The following is a 14,961-nucleotide window of genomic DNA, read 5'->3' on the forward strand; positions in this document are numbered from 1 at the left end:
CTTTATTATTGCCAAGTATGTGGACACATACAGAGAATTTGATGCCGGCTTCCCTGAGCTCTCACTGTACAGAATCAAAAAGCAAACAAAGCAAAAAACAAATAAAACAATAGTACAAATAATTGTGAACTATATACAATGAGGTATACCTGTGTATGTACAGGTGGACTTGGTTTACAATAGACTAAAATTCAAGAGTTCATAAGACTGATGGCATACGGAAAGAAACCGTTCTTGTACCTACTTGTCCTGGCATACGGTGATCTAAAGCGCCTACCAGAAGGAAGGAGTTGGAACAGGAGATGTCCAGGGTGTGATGGGTCTACAATGATGCTGCTTGCTTGCTTCCTGACTCTAGATGCATATAAGTCCTGGATCGAGGGCAAGGACCTGGACCGTCTGCAATTTGCCTATCGCCACAATAGGTCAATGGCAGACACAATCTCAGCGGCTCTTCAGACAGCCTGAGATCACATGGACAATACAAACACCTATGTCAGAACGCTGTTCGTTGACTATAGCTCAGAGTTTAACACCATCATTCCCACAGTCCCAATCGAAATGCTACAGAACATGGACCTCTGTACCTCCCTCTGCAATTGGATCCTCGACTTCCTAACCAGAAGACCACAATCTGTGTGGATTGGTGATTACACCTCCTCCTCGTTGACAATCAACACAGGTGCACATCAAGGGAGCGTGCTTAGCCCATTGCTCTACTCCCTCTATACCCATGACTGTGTGGCTAGGTATAGCTCAAATACCATCTATAAATTTGCTGATGTTACAACCATTGTTGGTAGAATCTCAGATGGAGATCAGAGAGTGTACAGAAGTGAGATATGCCAACTAGTTGAGCCCACAGCAACAACCTAGCACTCAATGTCAGTAAGACGAAAGAGCTGATTGTGGGCTTCAGGAAGGATAAGACAAAGGAACACAAACCAATCCTCATAGAGGGATCAGAAATGAAGAGAGTGAGCAATTTCATGTTCCTGTGTGTCCAGATTCTGAGGATTCAACCAGGTCCCAAAATTTCACTGCAGCTATAAAGATGGCAAGACAGCAGATACGTTTCATTAAAGGTTTGAAGAGATTTGATTTGCCACCTAAAACACTTGAAAACTTCTATCAATGTACCGTGGAGAGCATTCTGACTGGCTGCATCTCTGCCTGGCATGGGGGGTGGGGGGTGGCTACTGCACAGGACTGAAAGAAGCTACAGAAAATTGTAAAATTAGTCAGCTCCATCTTGGGTACGAGCCTTCATAGTATCCAAGACATCTTCGAGGAGCAGTGCCTCATTATTAACATAGAGATCTACAGCACATTACAGCCTTCGGCCCACAATGTTGTGCCGACCATGAAGTGCCTAGAATTTTCCTACCGCATAGCCCTCTGTTTTTCTAAGCTCCATGTACTTATCTGAGAGTCTCCTAAAAGACCCTATTGTATCCGCCTACCACCTTCACTGGCAGTGCATTCCACACAGCCACCACTCTGTCTGAAAAACTTACCTCCTACACCCCCCTTGTACCTACTTCCAAGCACCTTAAAACTATGCCCCATTGTATTAGCCATTTCAGACCTGGGAAAAAGGCTCTGGCTATCCACACAATCAATGCCTCTCATCATCTTGTACCCCTCTATCAGGTCACTTCTCATCCTCTGTCACTCCAAGGAGAAAAGACCAAGTTCATTCAACCTATAGGGCATGCTCTCCAATCCAGAAGGACTCCCATCACCCAAGGCATGCCCTCTTCTCATTGTTACTATCAGGAAGAAGGTAGAGAAGCGTAAAGGCACATGCTCAGCAATTCAGGAATTGCGTCTTCCCCTCTGTCATACGATTCCTAAATGAACATTGAACCCACGAACACTACCTCACTTTTTTCATATATATTATTTGTTTTTCTCTATTTTAATCTATTTAATATACAGTATATATACTTACTGTAAATGACAAACTTATTTTTTTTCTTTCTACATTACCACGTATTGCATTGAACTGCTGCTGCCAAGTTATCAAATTTCACAACACATGCCAGTGATAATAAACCTGAATCTGATTCTGCTTCTGCCACGTCCAGAAGATGCCAAGAGCAGAGCCTCTCCATCCCTGGCATTGGCCTGCATTACCCTGGCAGAGGATTCATGTGGATTTTCCCTGATTGTTCAAGGACACAAATTTCTTCATGGTAGCAGATGCAGCTGCAAGGTGGCCAGAAGTGCTCCCAATAGACTCCACTACAACCTTGCAAACTGCCGATGCGTAGAGAAGCCTCTTCTCAAGGACTGGTCTTCCATAACACTTATTCAGTGACAATGGACCACAGTTTATTGTGGAACAGTTTCAGTCATTCTTGAAAATGAATAGAATAAGACATATTATAACTGCACCATACAACCCAGCTACAAGTGGCTTGGCAGAAAAGTCTGTCCAGATTCCAAAGAATGTACTGTGAGCAATGTCTGCAGAACACACTACGCTAACACTGAATCAGAACCTTGCCAATTACCTCCTTGCATTTTGCAATGCAGCATGCTCCACAACCAACAACTTACCATCTATGTTGTTCCTGGGTCATCCCTTGCGCTCATGCTCGGATCTCCTCAAACCCAATCTCAGAAGGAGTATAGAATGTAGAACGTAGAATAGTACAGCACAGTATAGGCCCCTCAGCCCACAACGTTGTGCATGCAGAACAAACAGCCGAGACAAATTCAGGGCTTGACAGACAGCTGGGACAAATTGAGGGCTCTTCAAACAAGGAGGGTCGATGTCTCATTCTTGGACAAGCAGTCCTGGCAAGGAACTGCAGAGGTGATTAAAAGTGGGTACTTGGAAATATTAAGGACAGGACTGAACCACATTCATATACAGTGGAGCTCGTGCCTGATATCATCTGCAGATGACATATCAATCAGTTGAGGACACCAGAGTCAATTGCCAGAGAAGAATGGTGTCCAGAGCTGTCTGTCATTACCACGGACTCTGCTGTGGGATCTACATGCCTTCACAGGTGGGCTGTGTAGCAAGTTCAGCAATTGCACTCATGAATATACATATTCCAGATAATTACTGTTTCATTATGTTAGTATTCAACTCCCTTCTTTTCGTTGTGGTCTTGTTGAGGCTTGATCAGAAGCACAGTATTGCTATGCTCCCTGCTTACCCTTGTCCTTGATCGGGAAAGAGGACTACCATTTCAACAGACGCTGGAAAAGAGCGGTTTTAATTTAGTATTTAGATATTGCTTTCAGCAGCAGGTTTGGCATTTAACATTCAGCTTGAGTGTTTTAGTTAACGGCCCTGTTGGCTTAGTGCTTATTGTTTTCCTTTTCCTTTAAATTTTGCAACAGTTCTCATTAAAGTTAGTGAATTATTGGCCTGCTTGTGTCTCTCTATCCATACCTGTACCATATCCAAACATTCTGACAGCAAGTCTCAACCATAAAAATTTACCCAGCAGAGAGAGAACAGCTGACCTTGGCCCTGAGATAGAGATAAGTTTCAGGCATTCGAATCTGTTTTGGGAGAAGTGACTGAGGTAATGCGGCTGACAATCTCATGTCAACAAGCCCAGTCTCAGCTGGTGAAACAGATGTCATCTCTCACAGCAACTGTTCAGCAGCTCAGCACAGACAATTGGCTGCAGTCCACGAACTTACGGCAGGCAGCCAGTGTTAGCTGACAACCATTAGCATTCTTGCCAAAGTAATTCAGCAGCCTCTGGCTGCATCAGTTCCACTCCCAGGATCTCGCAGATCCTCCTTTTCTGATGCCCTGACAACTTCTGCCACTAATGTCCCCACTCCCATGTCCGGACCAGAACCGATTCCTGCATCAGTACCAGAACCAAGTACTCCTCCACTGGGCAAATACTCTGGTGACCGTGACCACTGCAGAAATTTCATCTCCCACTGTGAGCTGACCTCCCAAGCTCAGCCAGGTTGGATTGGTGACGACGCACATAAGCTGGTGTACATGGTAAATCTCTTGGATGGACCTTCACTTAACCTGTTCAATGCTCTAAGGGAGCAAGGTTTCCCCGCAGCCCAGTCATTTCGACATTTTATTGCCGAGTTAAGGAAAGTATTTGACTTTCCAGTTCGGGGTCAGAAGGCTGCTCACTGACTATCAGACCTGGGCCAAATCAGAGAGACGGTGAAGGCCTATGCAATCAAATTCCACACATTTGCAGTAAAGATGAGGAGGAATGAGAGATCCATAATCACTGCCTTCCAGTGTAGACTGAACATAGGGGTCCAGCATGAAATTATTGCCCGTGATGAGCAGGACAGTCTGGCTATTCAAGTTGATAACCAGATAAACAAGATCGGTGCAGGAGAACAGGTTCCTGCCTCTATTGAGGTGATTCGAGGCATTTCTAGGTGTCATGTCCGAAGTGCCCAGTAAAAGAGGATACCCATCAGCAGGGAGGGCAGTCCTGGTGGGTCTATTCTCTCTGAAATTGGCTCCCCCTAATTGTGTGTTTCTTCCAGCTTCCTTGTCTTGGACCCATGAACTGGTTTGGGCAGAGGTTGCCCGCAATAACCTCCAGTTGTCCCTTTTAAATGCCAGAAGGAATTCCATCCATTGCTCTTGCCTGACCAGTAGACTGATGTGGGAGTGCCTACTGCTGAACAGCTGATCCAACACTACAAGTGCACATGGAGACGAGCCAGGGCTTCTCTGCTGAGTGCTCGGGAACAACATGCCCAACAGGCTGATTGGCTCCACTGACAGGTGCAACCTCTCAAGCCAGGAGAGGTCTGGTTGGCATCAAGAGATGTTACCCACAAAGTTGAGAGCTACAAGTTGGCTCCGTGCTACGTGGGGCTATTTGTAGTGGAAAAGGCTGAAAATAAGGTCTCCTATTGTGCCTACCAGCATCAATGAAGATCGGCCCAGTTTTCCATGTTTCCCAGCTCAAGCCAGTTACAACCTCTCCCCTGATTCCAGTCAACCATCTCCCCCTCCTCCCCTCTTGGTGTATGGTTCCCTGGTATATATTGTGCAGTGCCTCCTAACATCTTGCCGGGTACAGGACAAGGTCCAGTACATCATTGATTAGGGGGGTATGGCCCTGAGGAACGCTCCTGGCGGATAACAAGTCTCTCATCTGGGACTTCCAGCAGGCACAGGTCTGTGGCGCCTCGGTAGCTGTGCCTAGGGGTTAGTGGGCCCTGTCACAACCATGGACTCTGCTGTGGGTTTGGTAATTGCGCTCGCAAGTATGCACATTTCAGTTAATTACTGTTTCACTATGGCAGTATTTAACTCCCTTCCTTTCGTTGTAGTCTTGCCGAGACTTGACCCAAAGCACATCAATGTTACACTCTCTGCTTACCTTCGTCCTCGTCCGGGAAAGAGTACTACCATTTCAACAGATGCTGGAAAAGAGTGGTTTTCATTTAGTATTTAGATATTGCTTTCAGCTGCAATGTTGGCATTTAATCTTCAGTTTGAGAGTTTTAGATAATGGCCCTGCTGGCTTAGCATTTATTGTTTTCCTTTTCCTTCGTATTCTGCAGCAGTTCTCATTAAAGTCAGTGAACTGTCAACCCACTTCAGTCTCTCTCTCTCTCTCTCTCTCTCTCTCTCTCTCTCTCTCTCTCTTCCCCCCCCCCCCCCACACACCTGGGCCATATCCAAACATTCTGACTCTGCCAGAACCACTTCCTGCAGTTCCAGGTAGTCAATTCCTACAACTACTATGGAGGAGGCCCCAGAACCTGAGATTGTTTCACAACCACAAGTATCACCTGCCAAGCAGCGTGAACCCCCTTATCGGGAAGATGACACCTACTTACTGCAAAAGCTTTAGATTAGGCAGAATTTGTTAGGTGTATCCAGGAAGGATTCCTGACATAGTATGTGGACGTACTGACTAGAGAGGCCATACAGGATCTAGTACTGATCAATAAACCTGGTCAGCTGACACAGCTCTTGGTGGGAGAGCATTTCAGAGATAGTGACCATACTCCATGATCTTCAGCAGTCATGGACAAGGATAGAAGCAGAAGACATAGGAAAGTATTTAACTGGGGGGAAGGCGACATAGCAGAAATGTGGAGGCTGTTTAGAGAGAACTTGCGTGGGGTTCTGGATAGGCTTGACTTACTGAGGCAATTTGCTCATCAGGCAAATTCATCATTGCTGAAGCAAGTCCAGTGAAACTCCACTGCAACATACAATATTCCAGCTTAATCATGGGACCACTAGGACCTGCATAGAAAGAACAATGTATAATATTGTCTGCAATGGTACAGAACAATGAGCATAATGGTGTTAAGAGAATTGGGTGCAATTCCAAATGAGCCATGACATAGGTATTCCAGTGTTTTAAGGATAGTAGGTACCCTACTGACTTCACTAAATGGCCCTGCAAATCTGTATTGTTCTATCCATCAGTTCATTTGATCATAAATGTTAAGTGGTCCAATTGACGAGAGCTTGCAAAACGGACATGCTGCCTGCTATGATAGTATTCAACTACTGAAGAGATTGATGTAAAGTACAACAGTTGTTAGATATCATTACGTGAAAACAATTACTTGGAAAATAAGGAATAACACATATTTTGAAAGACTTTATGATGATTTCACTAATTTTGCTCGCTCTCCTGCCGTGATGTTCACTCCTCTCTTTGCAACATTCAGGCTGTGAGACGGTCCCAGCTGCTGTGCTTAGTGTCTCTGAGCTTCCTGGCAATTTGCCCTGCTTGTATGATGAACTGACACTGAGGCTTTGGGCCTACTCCAGGGATTCAGATCTAAGGACTCAAGTAGGTTTGGAATGCTGTGCTTGCTTCTATTGTTTGCATGATTTGTGTTCGTTTTTCTCTTTCTCTGCACACTAGGTATTGGTCTTTTTTAAAATTTGGTTCTTTCGGGTTTCTTGCTTTGTGGCTGCCTGTAAGCAGACAAATCTCAAGGTTGTATAATCTATACATTCTTTCATAATAAATGCACTTTGAAGCTTTCATGACAATTTTCATTTGTTCAATCAGAGTGGTAATATTAGATAGCTACCTATGGAAGAGAATGCTTATGTTTACTTTAAGCTAAATAACTTTCTTTAAATTGTTAATAATTGTAGTACGACTGTAGGGCAAAGGTGTGATTCATTGGCTCATATTCTTAACCCTATAGCTAATATTACTCTGATGTCTTAAATGTCCCTGAAATGTGTATGTGATTTGTGAATGAAGTACAGTACAGCAAAAAAAAAGGAATGTATAAGATTATAGATGAACAGTTTCCCATAAATTCCAAAGATTACTTCCACTCCCACAGGAGGTTTGAGGAGTTGCAACAGTGTGACCAGAAATCTGCAGGGGGAGGGGGGCTGCAACTGTAGCTTGTGAGCAGTAGATGGCAACATTGCAAAACTTATTAGTCAGAGGAGCCCAGGAATTTTTTTTTAAAAAGCCTGTAAACGTACAAAATCTGAAATAACAATAAAAGTTCTTAAAATATTCAGCAAATCAGCCAACATCTATGTAAGGAGAAACAAAAGTAATGTTTCAGGTCAAAGACCTTTTGTTAGAACTGAGTAGGGTCATACTGGGTTCAGGTGATTAAGGTATATTCAAAGATTAAAGATCAAGATAAGCTTTATTTGTCACATAAACGTTGAAACATACAGCGAAATGCAGAATTTGTGACAACAACCAACACAGTCGAAATATGTGCTGGGAGCAGCCTGCAAGTGGCGCCATGCTTCTGGCACCAACACAGCATCCCCACAACTTAATAACCCGAACCCGTACATTTTTGGAATGTAGGAGGGAACTGGGCCACCCAGAGGAATCCATGCGATCATGGGTAGAATGTACAAACTCCTTACACACAGCAGTGGGAACTCAACGCTGATCACTGATGCTGTAATAGCATTATGCGAACCACCACATTACGTGCCGCCATATTTTTACAGGACAAGAATTCCCAGCATTCGCTGACTCCTAGGTCAAGGCCAGATCAACACCTGGGGAAAGAAAAATGGATGATGTGAGGCAGAAGGCAATGCTCAGTGATATACTTGCCTTCTCATATCACTAGTAAATCAATTTTGTCTGCAGGATATTATACATGCTTTCTCACTTTTACTTCCACCAACAACTGATTCCAGCTTTACTCAAACTATCTTATTATGAAGCATTAGTTCTGACTGTAACTGGGATTACCAGCCCATCAGTTACAACTAATAGCTCATGGTTAACCTGTCGTTCATCAGGGGTTTATCTATCAGTTTACTGGATTTAATCCATCAATCACCAGGATCAGCAAACTATTCAGGGTTTCAGAAACTGTCCCTGACCATGATCAAGGTTCACCTAAACATTTCCTGAAAAAGAAAAACCTGTACAAGACAGAATAAAAAGTACAAATCTTACAACACATTAATTGCAGTTTGGCCATATTTTGTATCTTGGATACTACGACATGTTTGTAATTAAGATATTTAAGCAGGACTTGTAATATATTTGAGAATGGTAATTCTTGCATGGATCCTATAACAGTTTTCCCAATCTTGGCACAACCTTGGATCATCCTCCACATATCTGCAAAGGTTTCCACACTTAAGGGAACTGTCGACTTGCCAGTTACAAGAGGCAGGGAATACCTGTTAATTACTGGGCCCAGATTGGTAGCCAGTCAATCAAAAGAAACAATGTGTCCATCACAATACCTTAACCTGAAAATCACCAGTGTTAAATCACTAAATTTAAATTATATACCACATCGACTCCAACCTCCACCAACCTCCTAAATTTCCCTTCTTATTCTATCTCCTCCTATTCAGTCGTGTTCCCTTTCCTCCTTACTCAAGGAGTCCCAACTCACAGCATCAAAATCAGATTTATTGTCACTGACACTGGTTGTGAAATTTCATGTTTTCTGACAGCAGAACATTGCAGATATAACAAATTACTATAAGATAATAAACAGTGTAAAAGAGGAATAGTAAAATAGTGTTCATGGATTGTTTAGAAATCTGATGGCACAGAGAAAGAAGCTGTTCCTAAAACATTGAGTGTGGATTTTCAGGCTCCTATACCTCCTCCCTGATGGTAATAATGAGAAGAGGTCATGTGCCAGATGGTGAGAGTCCTGAATGATGGATGCTGCCTTTTGAAGATATCCTCAGTGATGAGAAGGCTTGTACCCCTTGTAGAGCTATCTGAGTTTATACCCCTATGAAGTTTTTTTATAGCCCTGTGCATTGATGCCTCCATATCAAATGATGATGGAACCAGTCATAATGCTCTCCACCGCCTATCTGTAGAAATTTGCTAGTCTTTGGTGCTGTACCAAATCTCCTCCAACTCATAATGAGGTAGAGCTGCTTCTTCATGATTGTATCTATGTATTAGGCCAAGGATACATCCTCTAAGTTGTTAACAACCAGGAACTTGAAACTATTTGCCATTTCCCGCTGACCCCTCAATGAGGACTTGCTGTGTGTTCTCCTGACTTCACCTTTCCGAAGTCCACAATCAATTCCTTGGTCTTGCTGACATTGAATGCAAGAACACTATTGTGACACCACTCAAACAGTGCAAATATTTCGATCCTGTACGCTTCCTTGTTGTCATTTGAGATTCTGCCAACAGTGCCGTCATTGGCACATTTATAGATGACATCTGAGCTGTGCCTAGCCGGCTCAAATGCCATCTGGCTCAGGTCTCCTTTCTGAGCGAAAAGTCCATTGTCAGCCCAAGTCAGACTGCACACCCATATGGTGCTTCTCATGATCCAGCAAAGGTGCATTCAGACTTTCCACTGCCTGTCTCTGCTCCCAGTGGGGTCTCAGCCATTGAACGTCAAGGCTAAGTGGTGAGACTCATCTGGGATGGTCATTGCCCACCTTTTGCATGGTGAGCTCCGACTGAGAGGCCAAAACCTGAACTGTTACCTAGGCTTTGCTACAAGTGGGTACTCCTCATTGTCCGAGGAGTTCCGAAAGGAATTCTTCAATGTTCCGTCATCTTCGAGCATCCCTGCATGACCTGCAGTTGGATGAAAGCTTTTAAGCAGCAGCTCAGGATGGTAGGGCCCAAGATTCTGTCCTACATGACAAGTTTAAAGGGCCAACCAGCTCATTCCTACTCCTGTTTTGTGTGTTTTTATGTTCAATTTGCCTTTTTTAAAAAAAAGCAGGCGTTTTACTATTTTGTGTTCTTTAATACTTGAATTTTAAATGTATCTAAATCTTAATTATATTTTAACTTGCATTTTGACCTGTTATTTCCTCTTGTCACAATTGTCAATATACTTAGTATATGCCTCTTTTATTGACCTCAATATTTCCTATGTTTCTTTATTTGTACATGATATCTCATTGATGTACCCAGCATATTTTTTTTCCACTGGACTTCATTGAACATGAAAAGATAACAACATGTATTGATGAGGACAGCGTGGTTGATGCAATCTACACAGACTATATTGACAAGATCCTACATGTCCAAAAGTTTGAGCGCACTGGAAATGGGCTTGGTTATAAGAGCAGAGGTAATGGTGGAGGGATGTTTTATTGCAAAAAATAGCGGTGTTGATAGGAAGAAGGCTTGCCAAAAGCATTTTGAAAATTGGTAATATGGGTAGAGCAATGGCAGATGGTACTTAATTGTGATAAGTGTGAGGCGATATACTTTGGGAGGTCTATTAATGGTACGGCACTCATCATGAATCGTAGGCACCAAGAGATTATTAAGGACTAAAGGGATCAAGGTTCCCCAAGGTGGCAGCACAAGAGGTTAATCAGAATCAGATTTAATATCACCGGCATATGTCATGAAATTTGTTAACTTTGCGCCAACAGTACAACACATGATAAATAAATATACAGAAAAAAAACTGAATTAGATTAAGTATAGTAAAGGCATCGTCAGTCTTGCGAGACCATGGATCTGCGCCTGGAAAGCCTTCACTCTCCAGGGTGCAGGGCTGGGCAAGGTTGTATGGAAGACCAGCAGTTGCCCATGCTGCAAGGTTCCCCTCTCCACGCCACCAATGTTGTCCAAGGGAAGGGCATTAAGACCCATACAGCTTGGCACCAGTGTCGTCGCAGAGCACTGTGTGACTAAGTGTCTTGCTCAAGTTCACAAACCGATCTCTCGGCTGGGGCTCGAACTCACGACCTTTAGGATGCTAGTCCAATGCCTTAACCACTTGGCCAGGTGCCCACACATAGATTAAGTATATACATGTCTACTAGTCAAGTTAAAATAAGTAGTGCCAAAAAGGAGATAAAAAGTAGTGGGGTGGTGTTCATGGGTTCAATGTCTATTTAGAAATTGAATGGAGAGGGGGTGAAGCTGTTCCCGAATCACTGAGTGTGTGCCTTCAGGCTTCTGTACTTCCTGCCCAGCAGTAACAATGAGAAGAGGGCATGTCCTGGGTGGTGGGTATCCTTAATGTTGGGAAGTTCCCTCCTAAGGCCCTACTCCTTGATGATGTCTTGGACACTATGGAGGCTAGGACCCATGGAATTGACTAATCTTACAAGTTTCTGCAACTTACTTTGATCTTGTCGAGTAGCCCTCCCCCCGACATACTAGACAGTGATACAGCCTGTCAGAATGCTCTCCACAGTACATTTGTAGAAGTTTTTTTTGTGTTTTAATTGACAAATCAAATCTCCTCAAACTCCTAATGAAATATAACAGCTGTCTTGCCTTCTTTACAGCTGCTTCAATATGCTGTGTCCAGGTTAGGTCCTCAGAGATATTGACACCCAGTAATGTGAAATTGCTCACTCTCTCTATTTCTGAACCCTCTACAAGGGTTGACTTGTGTTCTGTCATCTTACCCTTTCTGAAGTCCACAATCAGCTCTTTGGTCTCGCTGACGATGAGTGCAAGGTTGTTGCTGCCACATGACTCAAGTAACTGGTATACGTCGCCCTTTCGTCATCATCCTATAACGTCACAAAAACATTATTTCAGGCCACAGCTGGAGCATTGTACACCACAATTAAGGAAGAACATGATTGCACTGGAGAGAGCTTAGAGAAGAGTGTGATTCTTTTCTCCAATCTGTGATCATAGTCTTTATTAAAGTTTTGTCTTCTCAATTTTTTTTTAAACATCAAAGTTTATTGACTACCCTATATGTTCCTCTAGTCTTACGCATCCTACAGCCCAGATTTATTTCTCATCACTAGTTCTAACGGAAAATCCTTCCATTAGAAAGATGGAAAGATTTCAAGTATGAACTAACTACATACTGGATTAGAAAGGAGATCTGAATACATTGCACATTTACAATCTCTTTGCCTTGTCCTTCAGCCAGTTTTTTCTTGGGTAGATGCTATTCTCACATATTTATTGGTTGTTCCCCCCCCCCCCAATTGGTATGCATATTTCCTACAAGCCTGTAATATATCCCTAAAAGTGTGATTCATTTTTCAAAATCTTTAATCTGTCACCTGAATTCTACAGCATCATTTCTTTTTTATCTACTGCAATTATGCTACCTCTAATAGATAGTTTCTCTACTTTTTCCAAATATGTTGTACTCTATAACGTTCAGTTTTTCCATGGAGGTATAGGATTTTTATAAAGGCACTGAGGATGCTAGATTTTATTGGCCATGGGATACAATGTAATAATATCATGCTGGAATTGTGTAAAGTATTGGCTGGACTGGACTGCTACTGGGATATTGCTTGTAACTTTAAGGATGTGATAGAACTCAGAAAGAGATTTATGACTATGCTGTTGAGAGAACTTTAGTTATGAGGAAAAGCAGGCCAGGGTGGAATACATTTTGGAACACAGGAGCCAATGGCAAGAATTAATAGAGTTGTATAAAACTGAGAGAACAAAGTGAACAAGTAGAACCTGTTCCTCTTAGCAGAGATTAAAAACTTGGCAACACAACATAAAATTAGAAGAGAAAATGCTGGATGTCCGTAACACGTCAAGCAACATGTCCTTTTACCAGAGAGATTGATGACACAGCAATATAAAGGGTGAGAGAGAAACAGCATTAATTTTTCAGATTGTCAAACCTTCTTAAGAACAGGAAAATTTAGAAACCGGATGAGTTTGAACTTGCAGGCAAGAAAGAAGGCATAGGGATTTTCTGTCATAGGTTGGAGACTAAGAGACTGTAGATGAAACAGATTGGTGTTGACATGGAGGACATTGAGGGCAGATAATTTGTCTGGAAAAGATATCCACTGGAACTATAGGGCAAAGTACACAGCAGTTACTGGAAATGAGAAACAAAGATGAATGCTGAGAGTGCTCAGCTGGTCAAGCAGCTTCTGGAGAGAGACAAAGCAAATTAAATCAGAGGTGGCCTGGATTAAAAAGCAAAAATCTTCATACACTGAAAATCTGAAAACAAAAACTGAATGCTTGATGCACTCAGTAGACTCTGTACTGTCCACAGAGAAAGACTTAACATCACAGTCCAGTGACTCCACACCATCCCATCCATACTTTTCTTTTGCAACCCAGAACTAATTTGTGCTCTCTGTTTCTAGTTCTGAGAAAGGGTCTTTGACCTGAAATGCTACCTCTTCATTTCTCTCTGTAAATGTTACTTGCCTTGCTGCATATCTTAAGATTTTCAGCACCTACCGATATTTTTGTTATTCATATTTTCCCTTCCAAAAGCGTTTTAGAAGAGCCCATGATAAATGCTTTGTCAAGTAGGGATAATTTTCCTGCCAAAAGTCAAAGTCGAGCTTATTGTCACGTTCAAAAGCTCATGGATGCACAGGTGCATCGAAACTTCCTTAAGCACTTCCAGCAACAGAGGCACATATTATTACAGACATAACACACATAAGAAAAAATATAAATTTTATAACATCATGTAATAAAGAACAGAATGGGAACAAAAAAATAAAGCCGTTGTAGCGCAGAATGGCGACATTGCCATACTGAGGAAGTGAATAGGGTTGGGCAGGATGGATGAAGGGAAATTATTGCTCTTGAACCTGCTGGTGTAGCCCTAACACGTTTTAATCGTGCCTTATAGACATGTGTTAATTCTTCTTAACTGCATCTGTATAAATTGCAAGTGATCATACAAATAAATAATCCGAACATTCTTACTTTTAATGGTTAGTCGTTCAACTTACATGCCAACTATATTTTCGGAGGAATAGCCCTCTATTCCTAACCACGTCATTTGTTCTTGAGACCATAACAACTAGACTCCCCCAACGTTTTCTTACCGAGTTTTTGCGTACCCTTGCCCATCTTTCGCGACCAAGGATGAGCCCTCTCTGGAGATACGGACTGTCCTTCCTGAGAGGGAAGCCGGCGATCTGCTCCATGTCGGGACCGTGACCTGACAGCAGCAACTGAAGCCCGAGGCGGTTGTCAAGGGAGAACTGCCCCACATTCTGCGTTGCCTGGCGAGCGCGAGCCGGATGTCACGGCGGTTGCCCCGGCCCCGGGGCGTGCTTCATATTATGGTCTGTGTGGTCGGTTGCTCCGCTCCTCCCACCCCCTCGGCGCAGGGTGCGCAGGCGCGCTGTGAGCGGGATGGCGGCGGGACGATGCTGACGCCTGGTAGTGCAGGCTGTGCCCAGCAGCAGCGACACAGCCATGGCCCGGCTGGCCGACTACTTTGTGCTGGTGGGCTACGATCACGACAAGCGAGGTGAGTACGACAGGGCCAGGCCGAGCTTTCCGTCGCCGAATGCTCTCGCATCCCCGTCCCACACCTACTCCGCCCGGCTCAGTACTGCAGCCGTGAGATCTGAGGCCCAGCGGAGGGTGTGGGAGGAGGGAGGGAGGGACCCAGTTGAGGGTAGGGTGGTGGGGGGGCGGGTGTGGGAGATAAGACTTAGGAGGGAGAGACAAGAGGTGGTGTTGAGAGGGAGGATAGTGAGGAAAGATAGGGAGGTGGGAGGGGTTTTGACAGGAAGAATCACTGGAGAACGAGGTGGGTCAGAGATGCAGGGACCTAGGATGAGATCAGGAG

The 14,961-nt window shown here is 43.5% G+C and overlaps 1 protein-coding gene and 1 long non-coding RNA gene across 3 annotated transcripts in view; one reads left to right on the forward strand and one right to left on the reverse strand.

Annotated features, from left to right (window-relative positions):
* Window positions 1-7,617: 7,617 nt before the first annotated feature.
* On the reverse strand, window positions 7,618-14,704 carry LOC140186907 (uncharacterized). The gene is made up of 3 exons (XR_011882960.1): window positions 14,207-14,704; window positions 11,825-11,932; window positions 7,618-7,993 (listed from the first exon to the last, which is right to left on the reverse strand). It is a non-coding gene; the product is annotated as an uncharacterized lncRNA (long non-coding RNA).
* The window catches only part of sbf1 (SET binding factor 1), a 197,680-nt gene continuing 197,198 nt past the window's right edge, over window positions 14,480-14,961 (forward strand). For both annotated transcript variants that reach the window (XM_072241664.1, XM_072241665.1), the window contains exon 1: window positions 14,480-14,637. In XM_072241664.1, coding sequence (XP_072097765.1) covers window positions 14,583-14,637 — 55 coding nt within the window. In that variant the 5' untranslated portion in view covers window positions 14,480-14,582. The remainder of the gene's footprint in view (window positions 14,638-14,961) is intronic.

The sequence above is a fragment of the Mobula birostris genome, chromosome 23, assembly GCF_030028105.1.
Source record: "Mobula birostris isolate sMobBir1 chromosome 23, sMobBir1.hap1, whole genome shotgun sequence".
Taxonomy (NCBI): Eukaryota; Metazoa; Chordata; class Chondrichthyes; order Myliobatiformes; family Myliobatidae; genus Mobula; species Mobula birostris.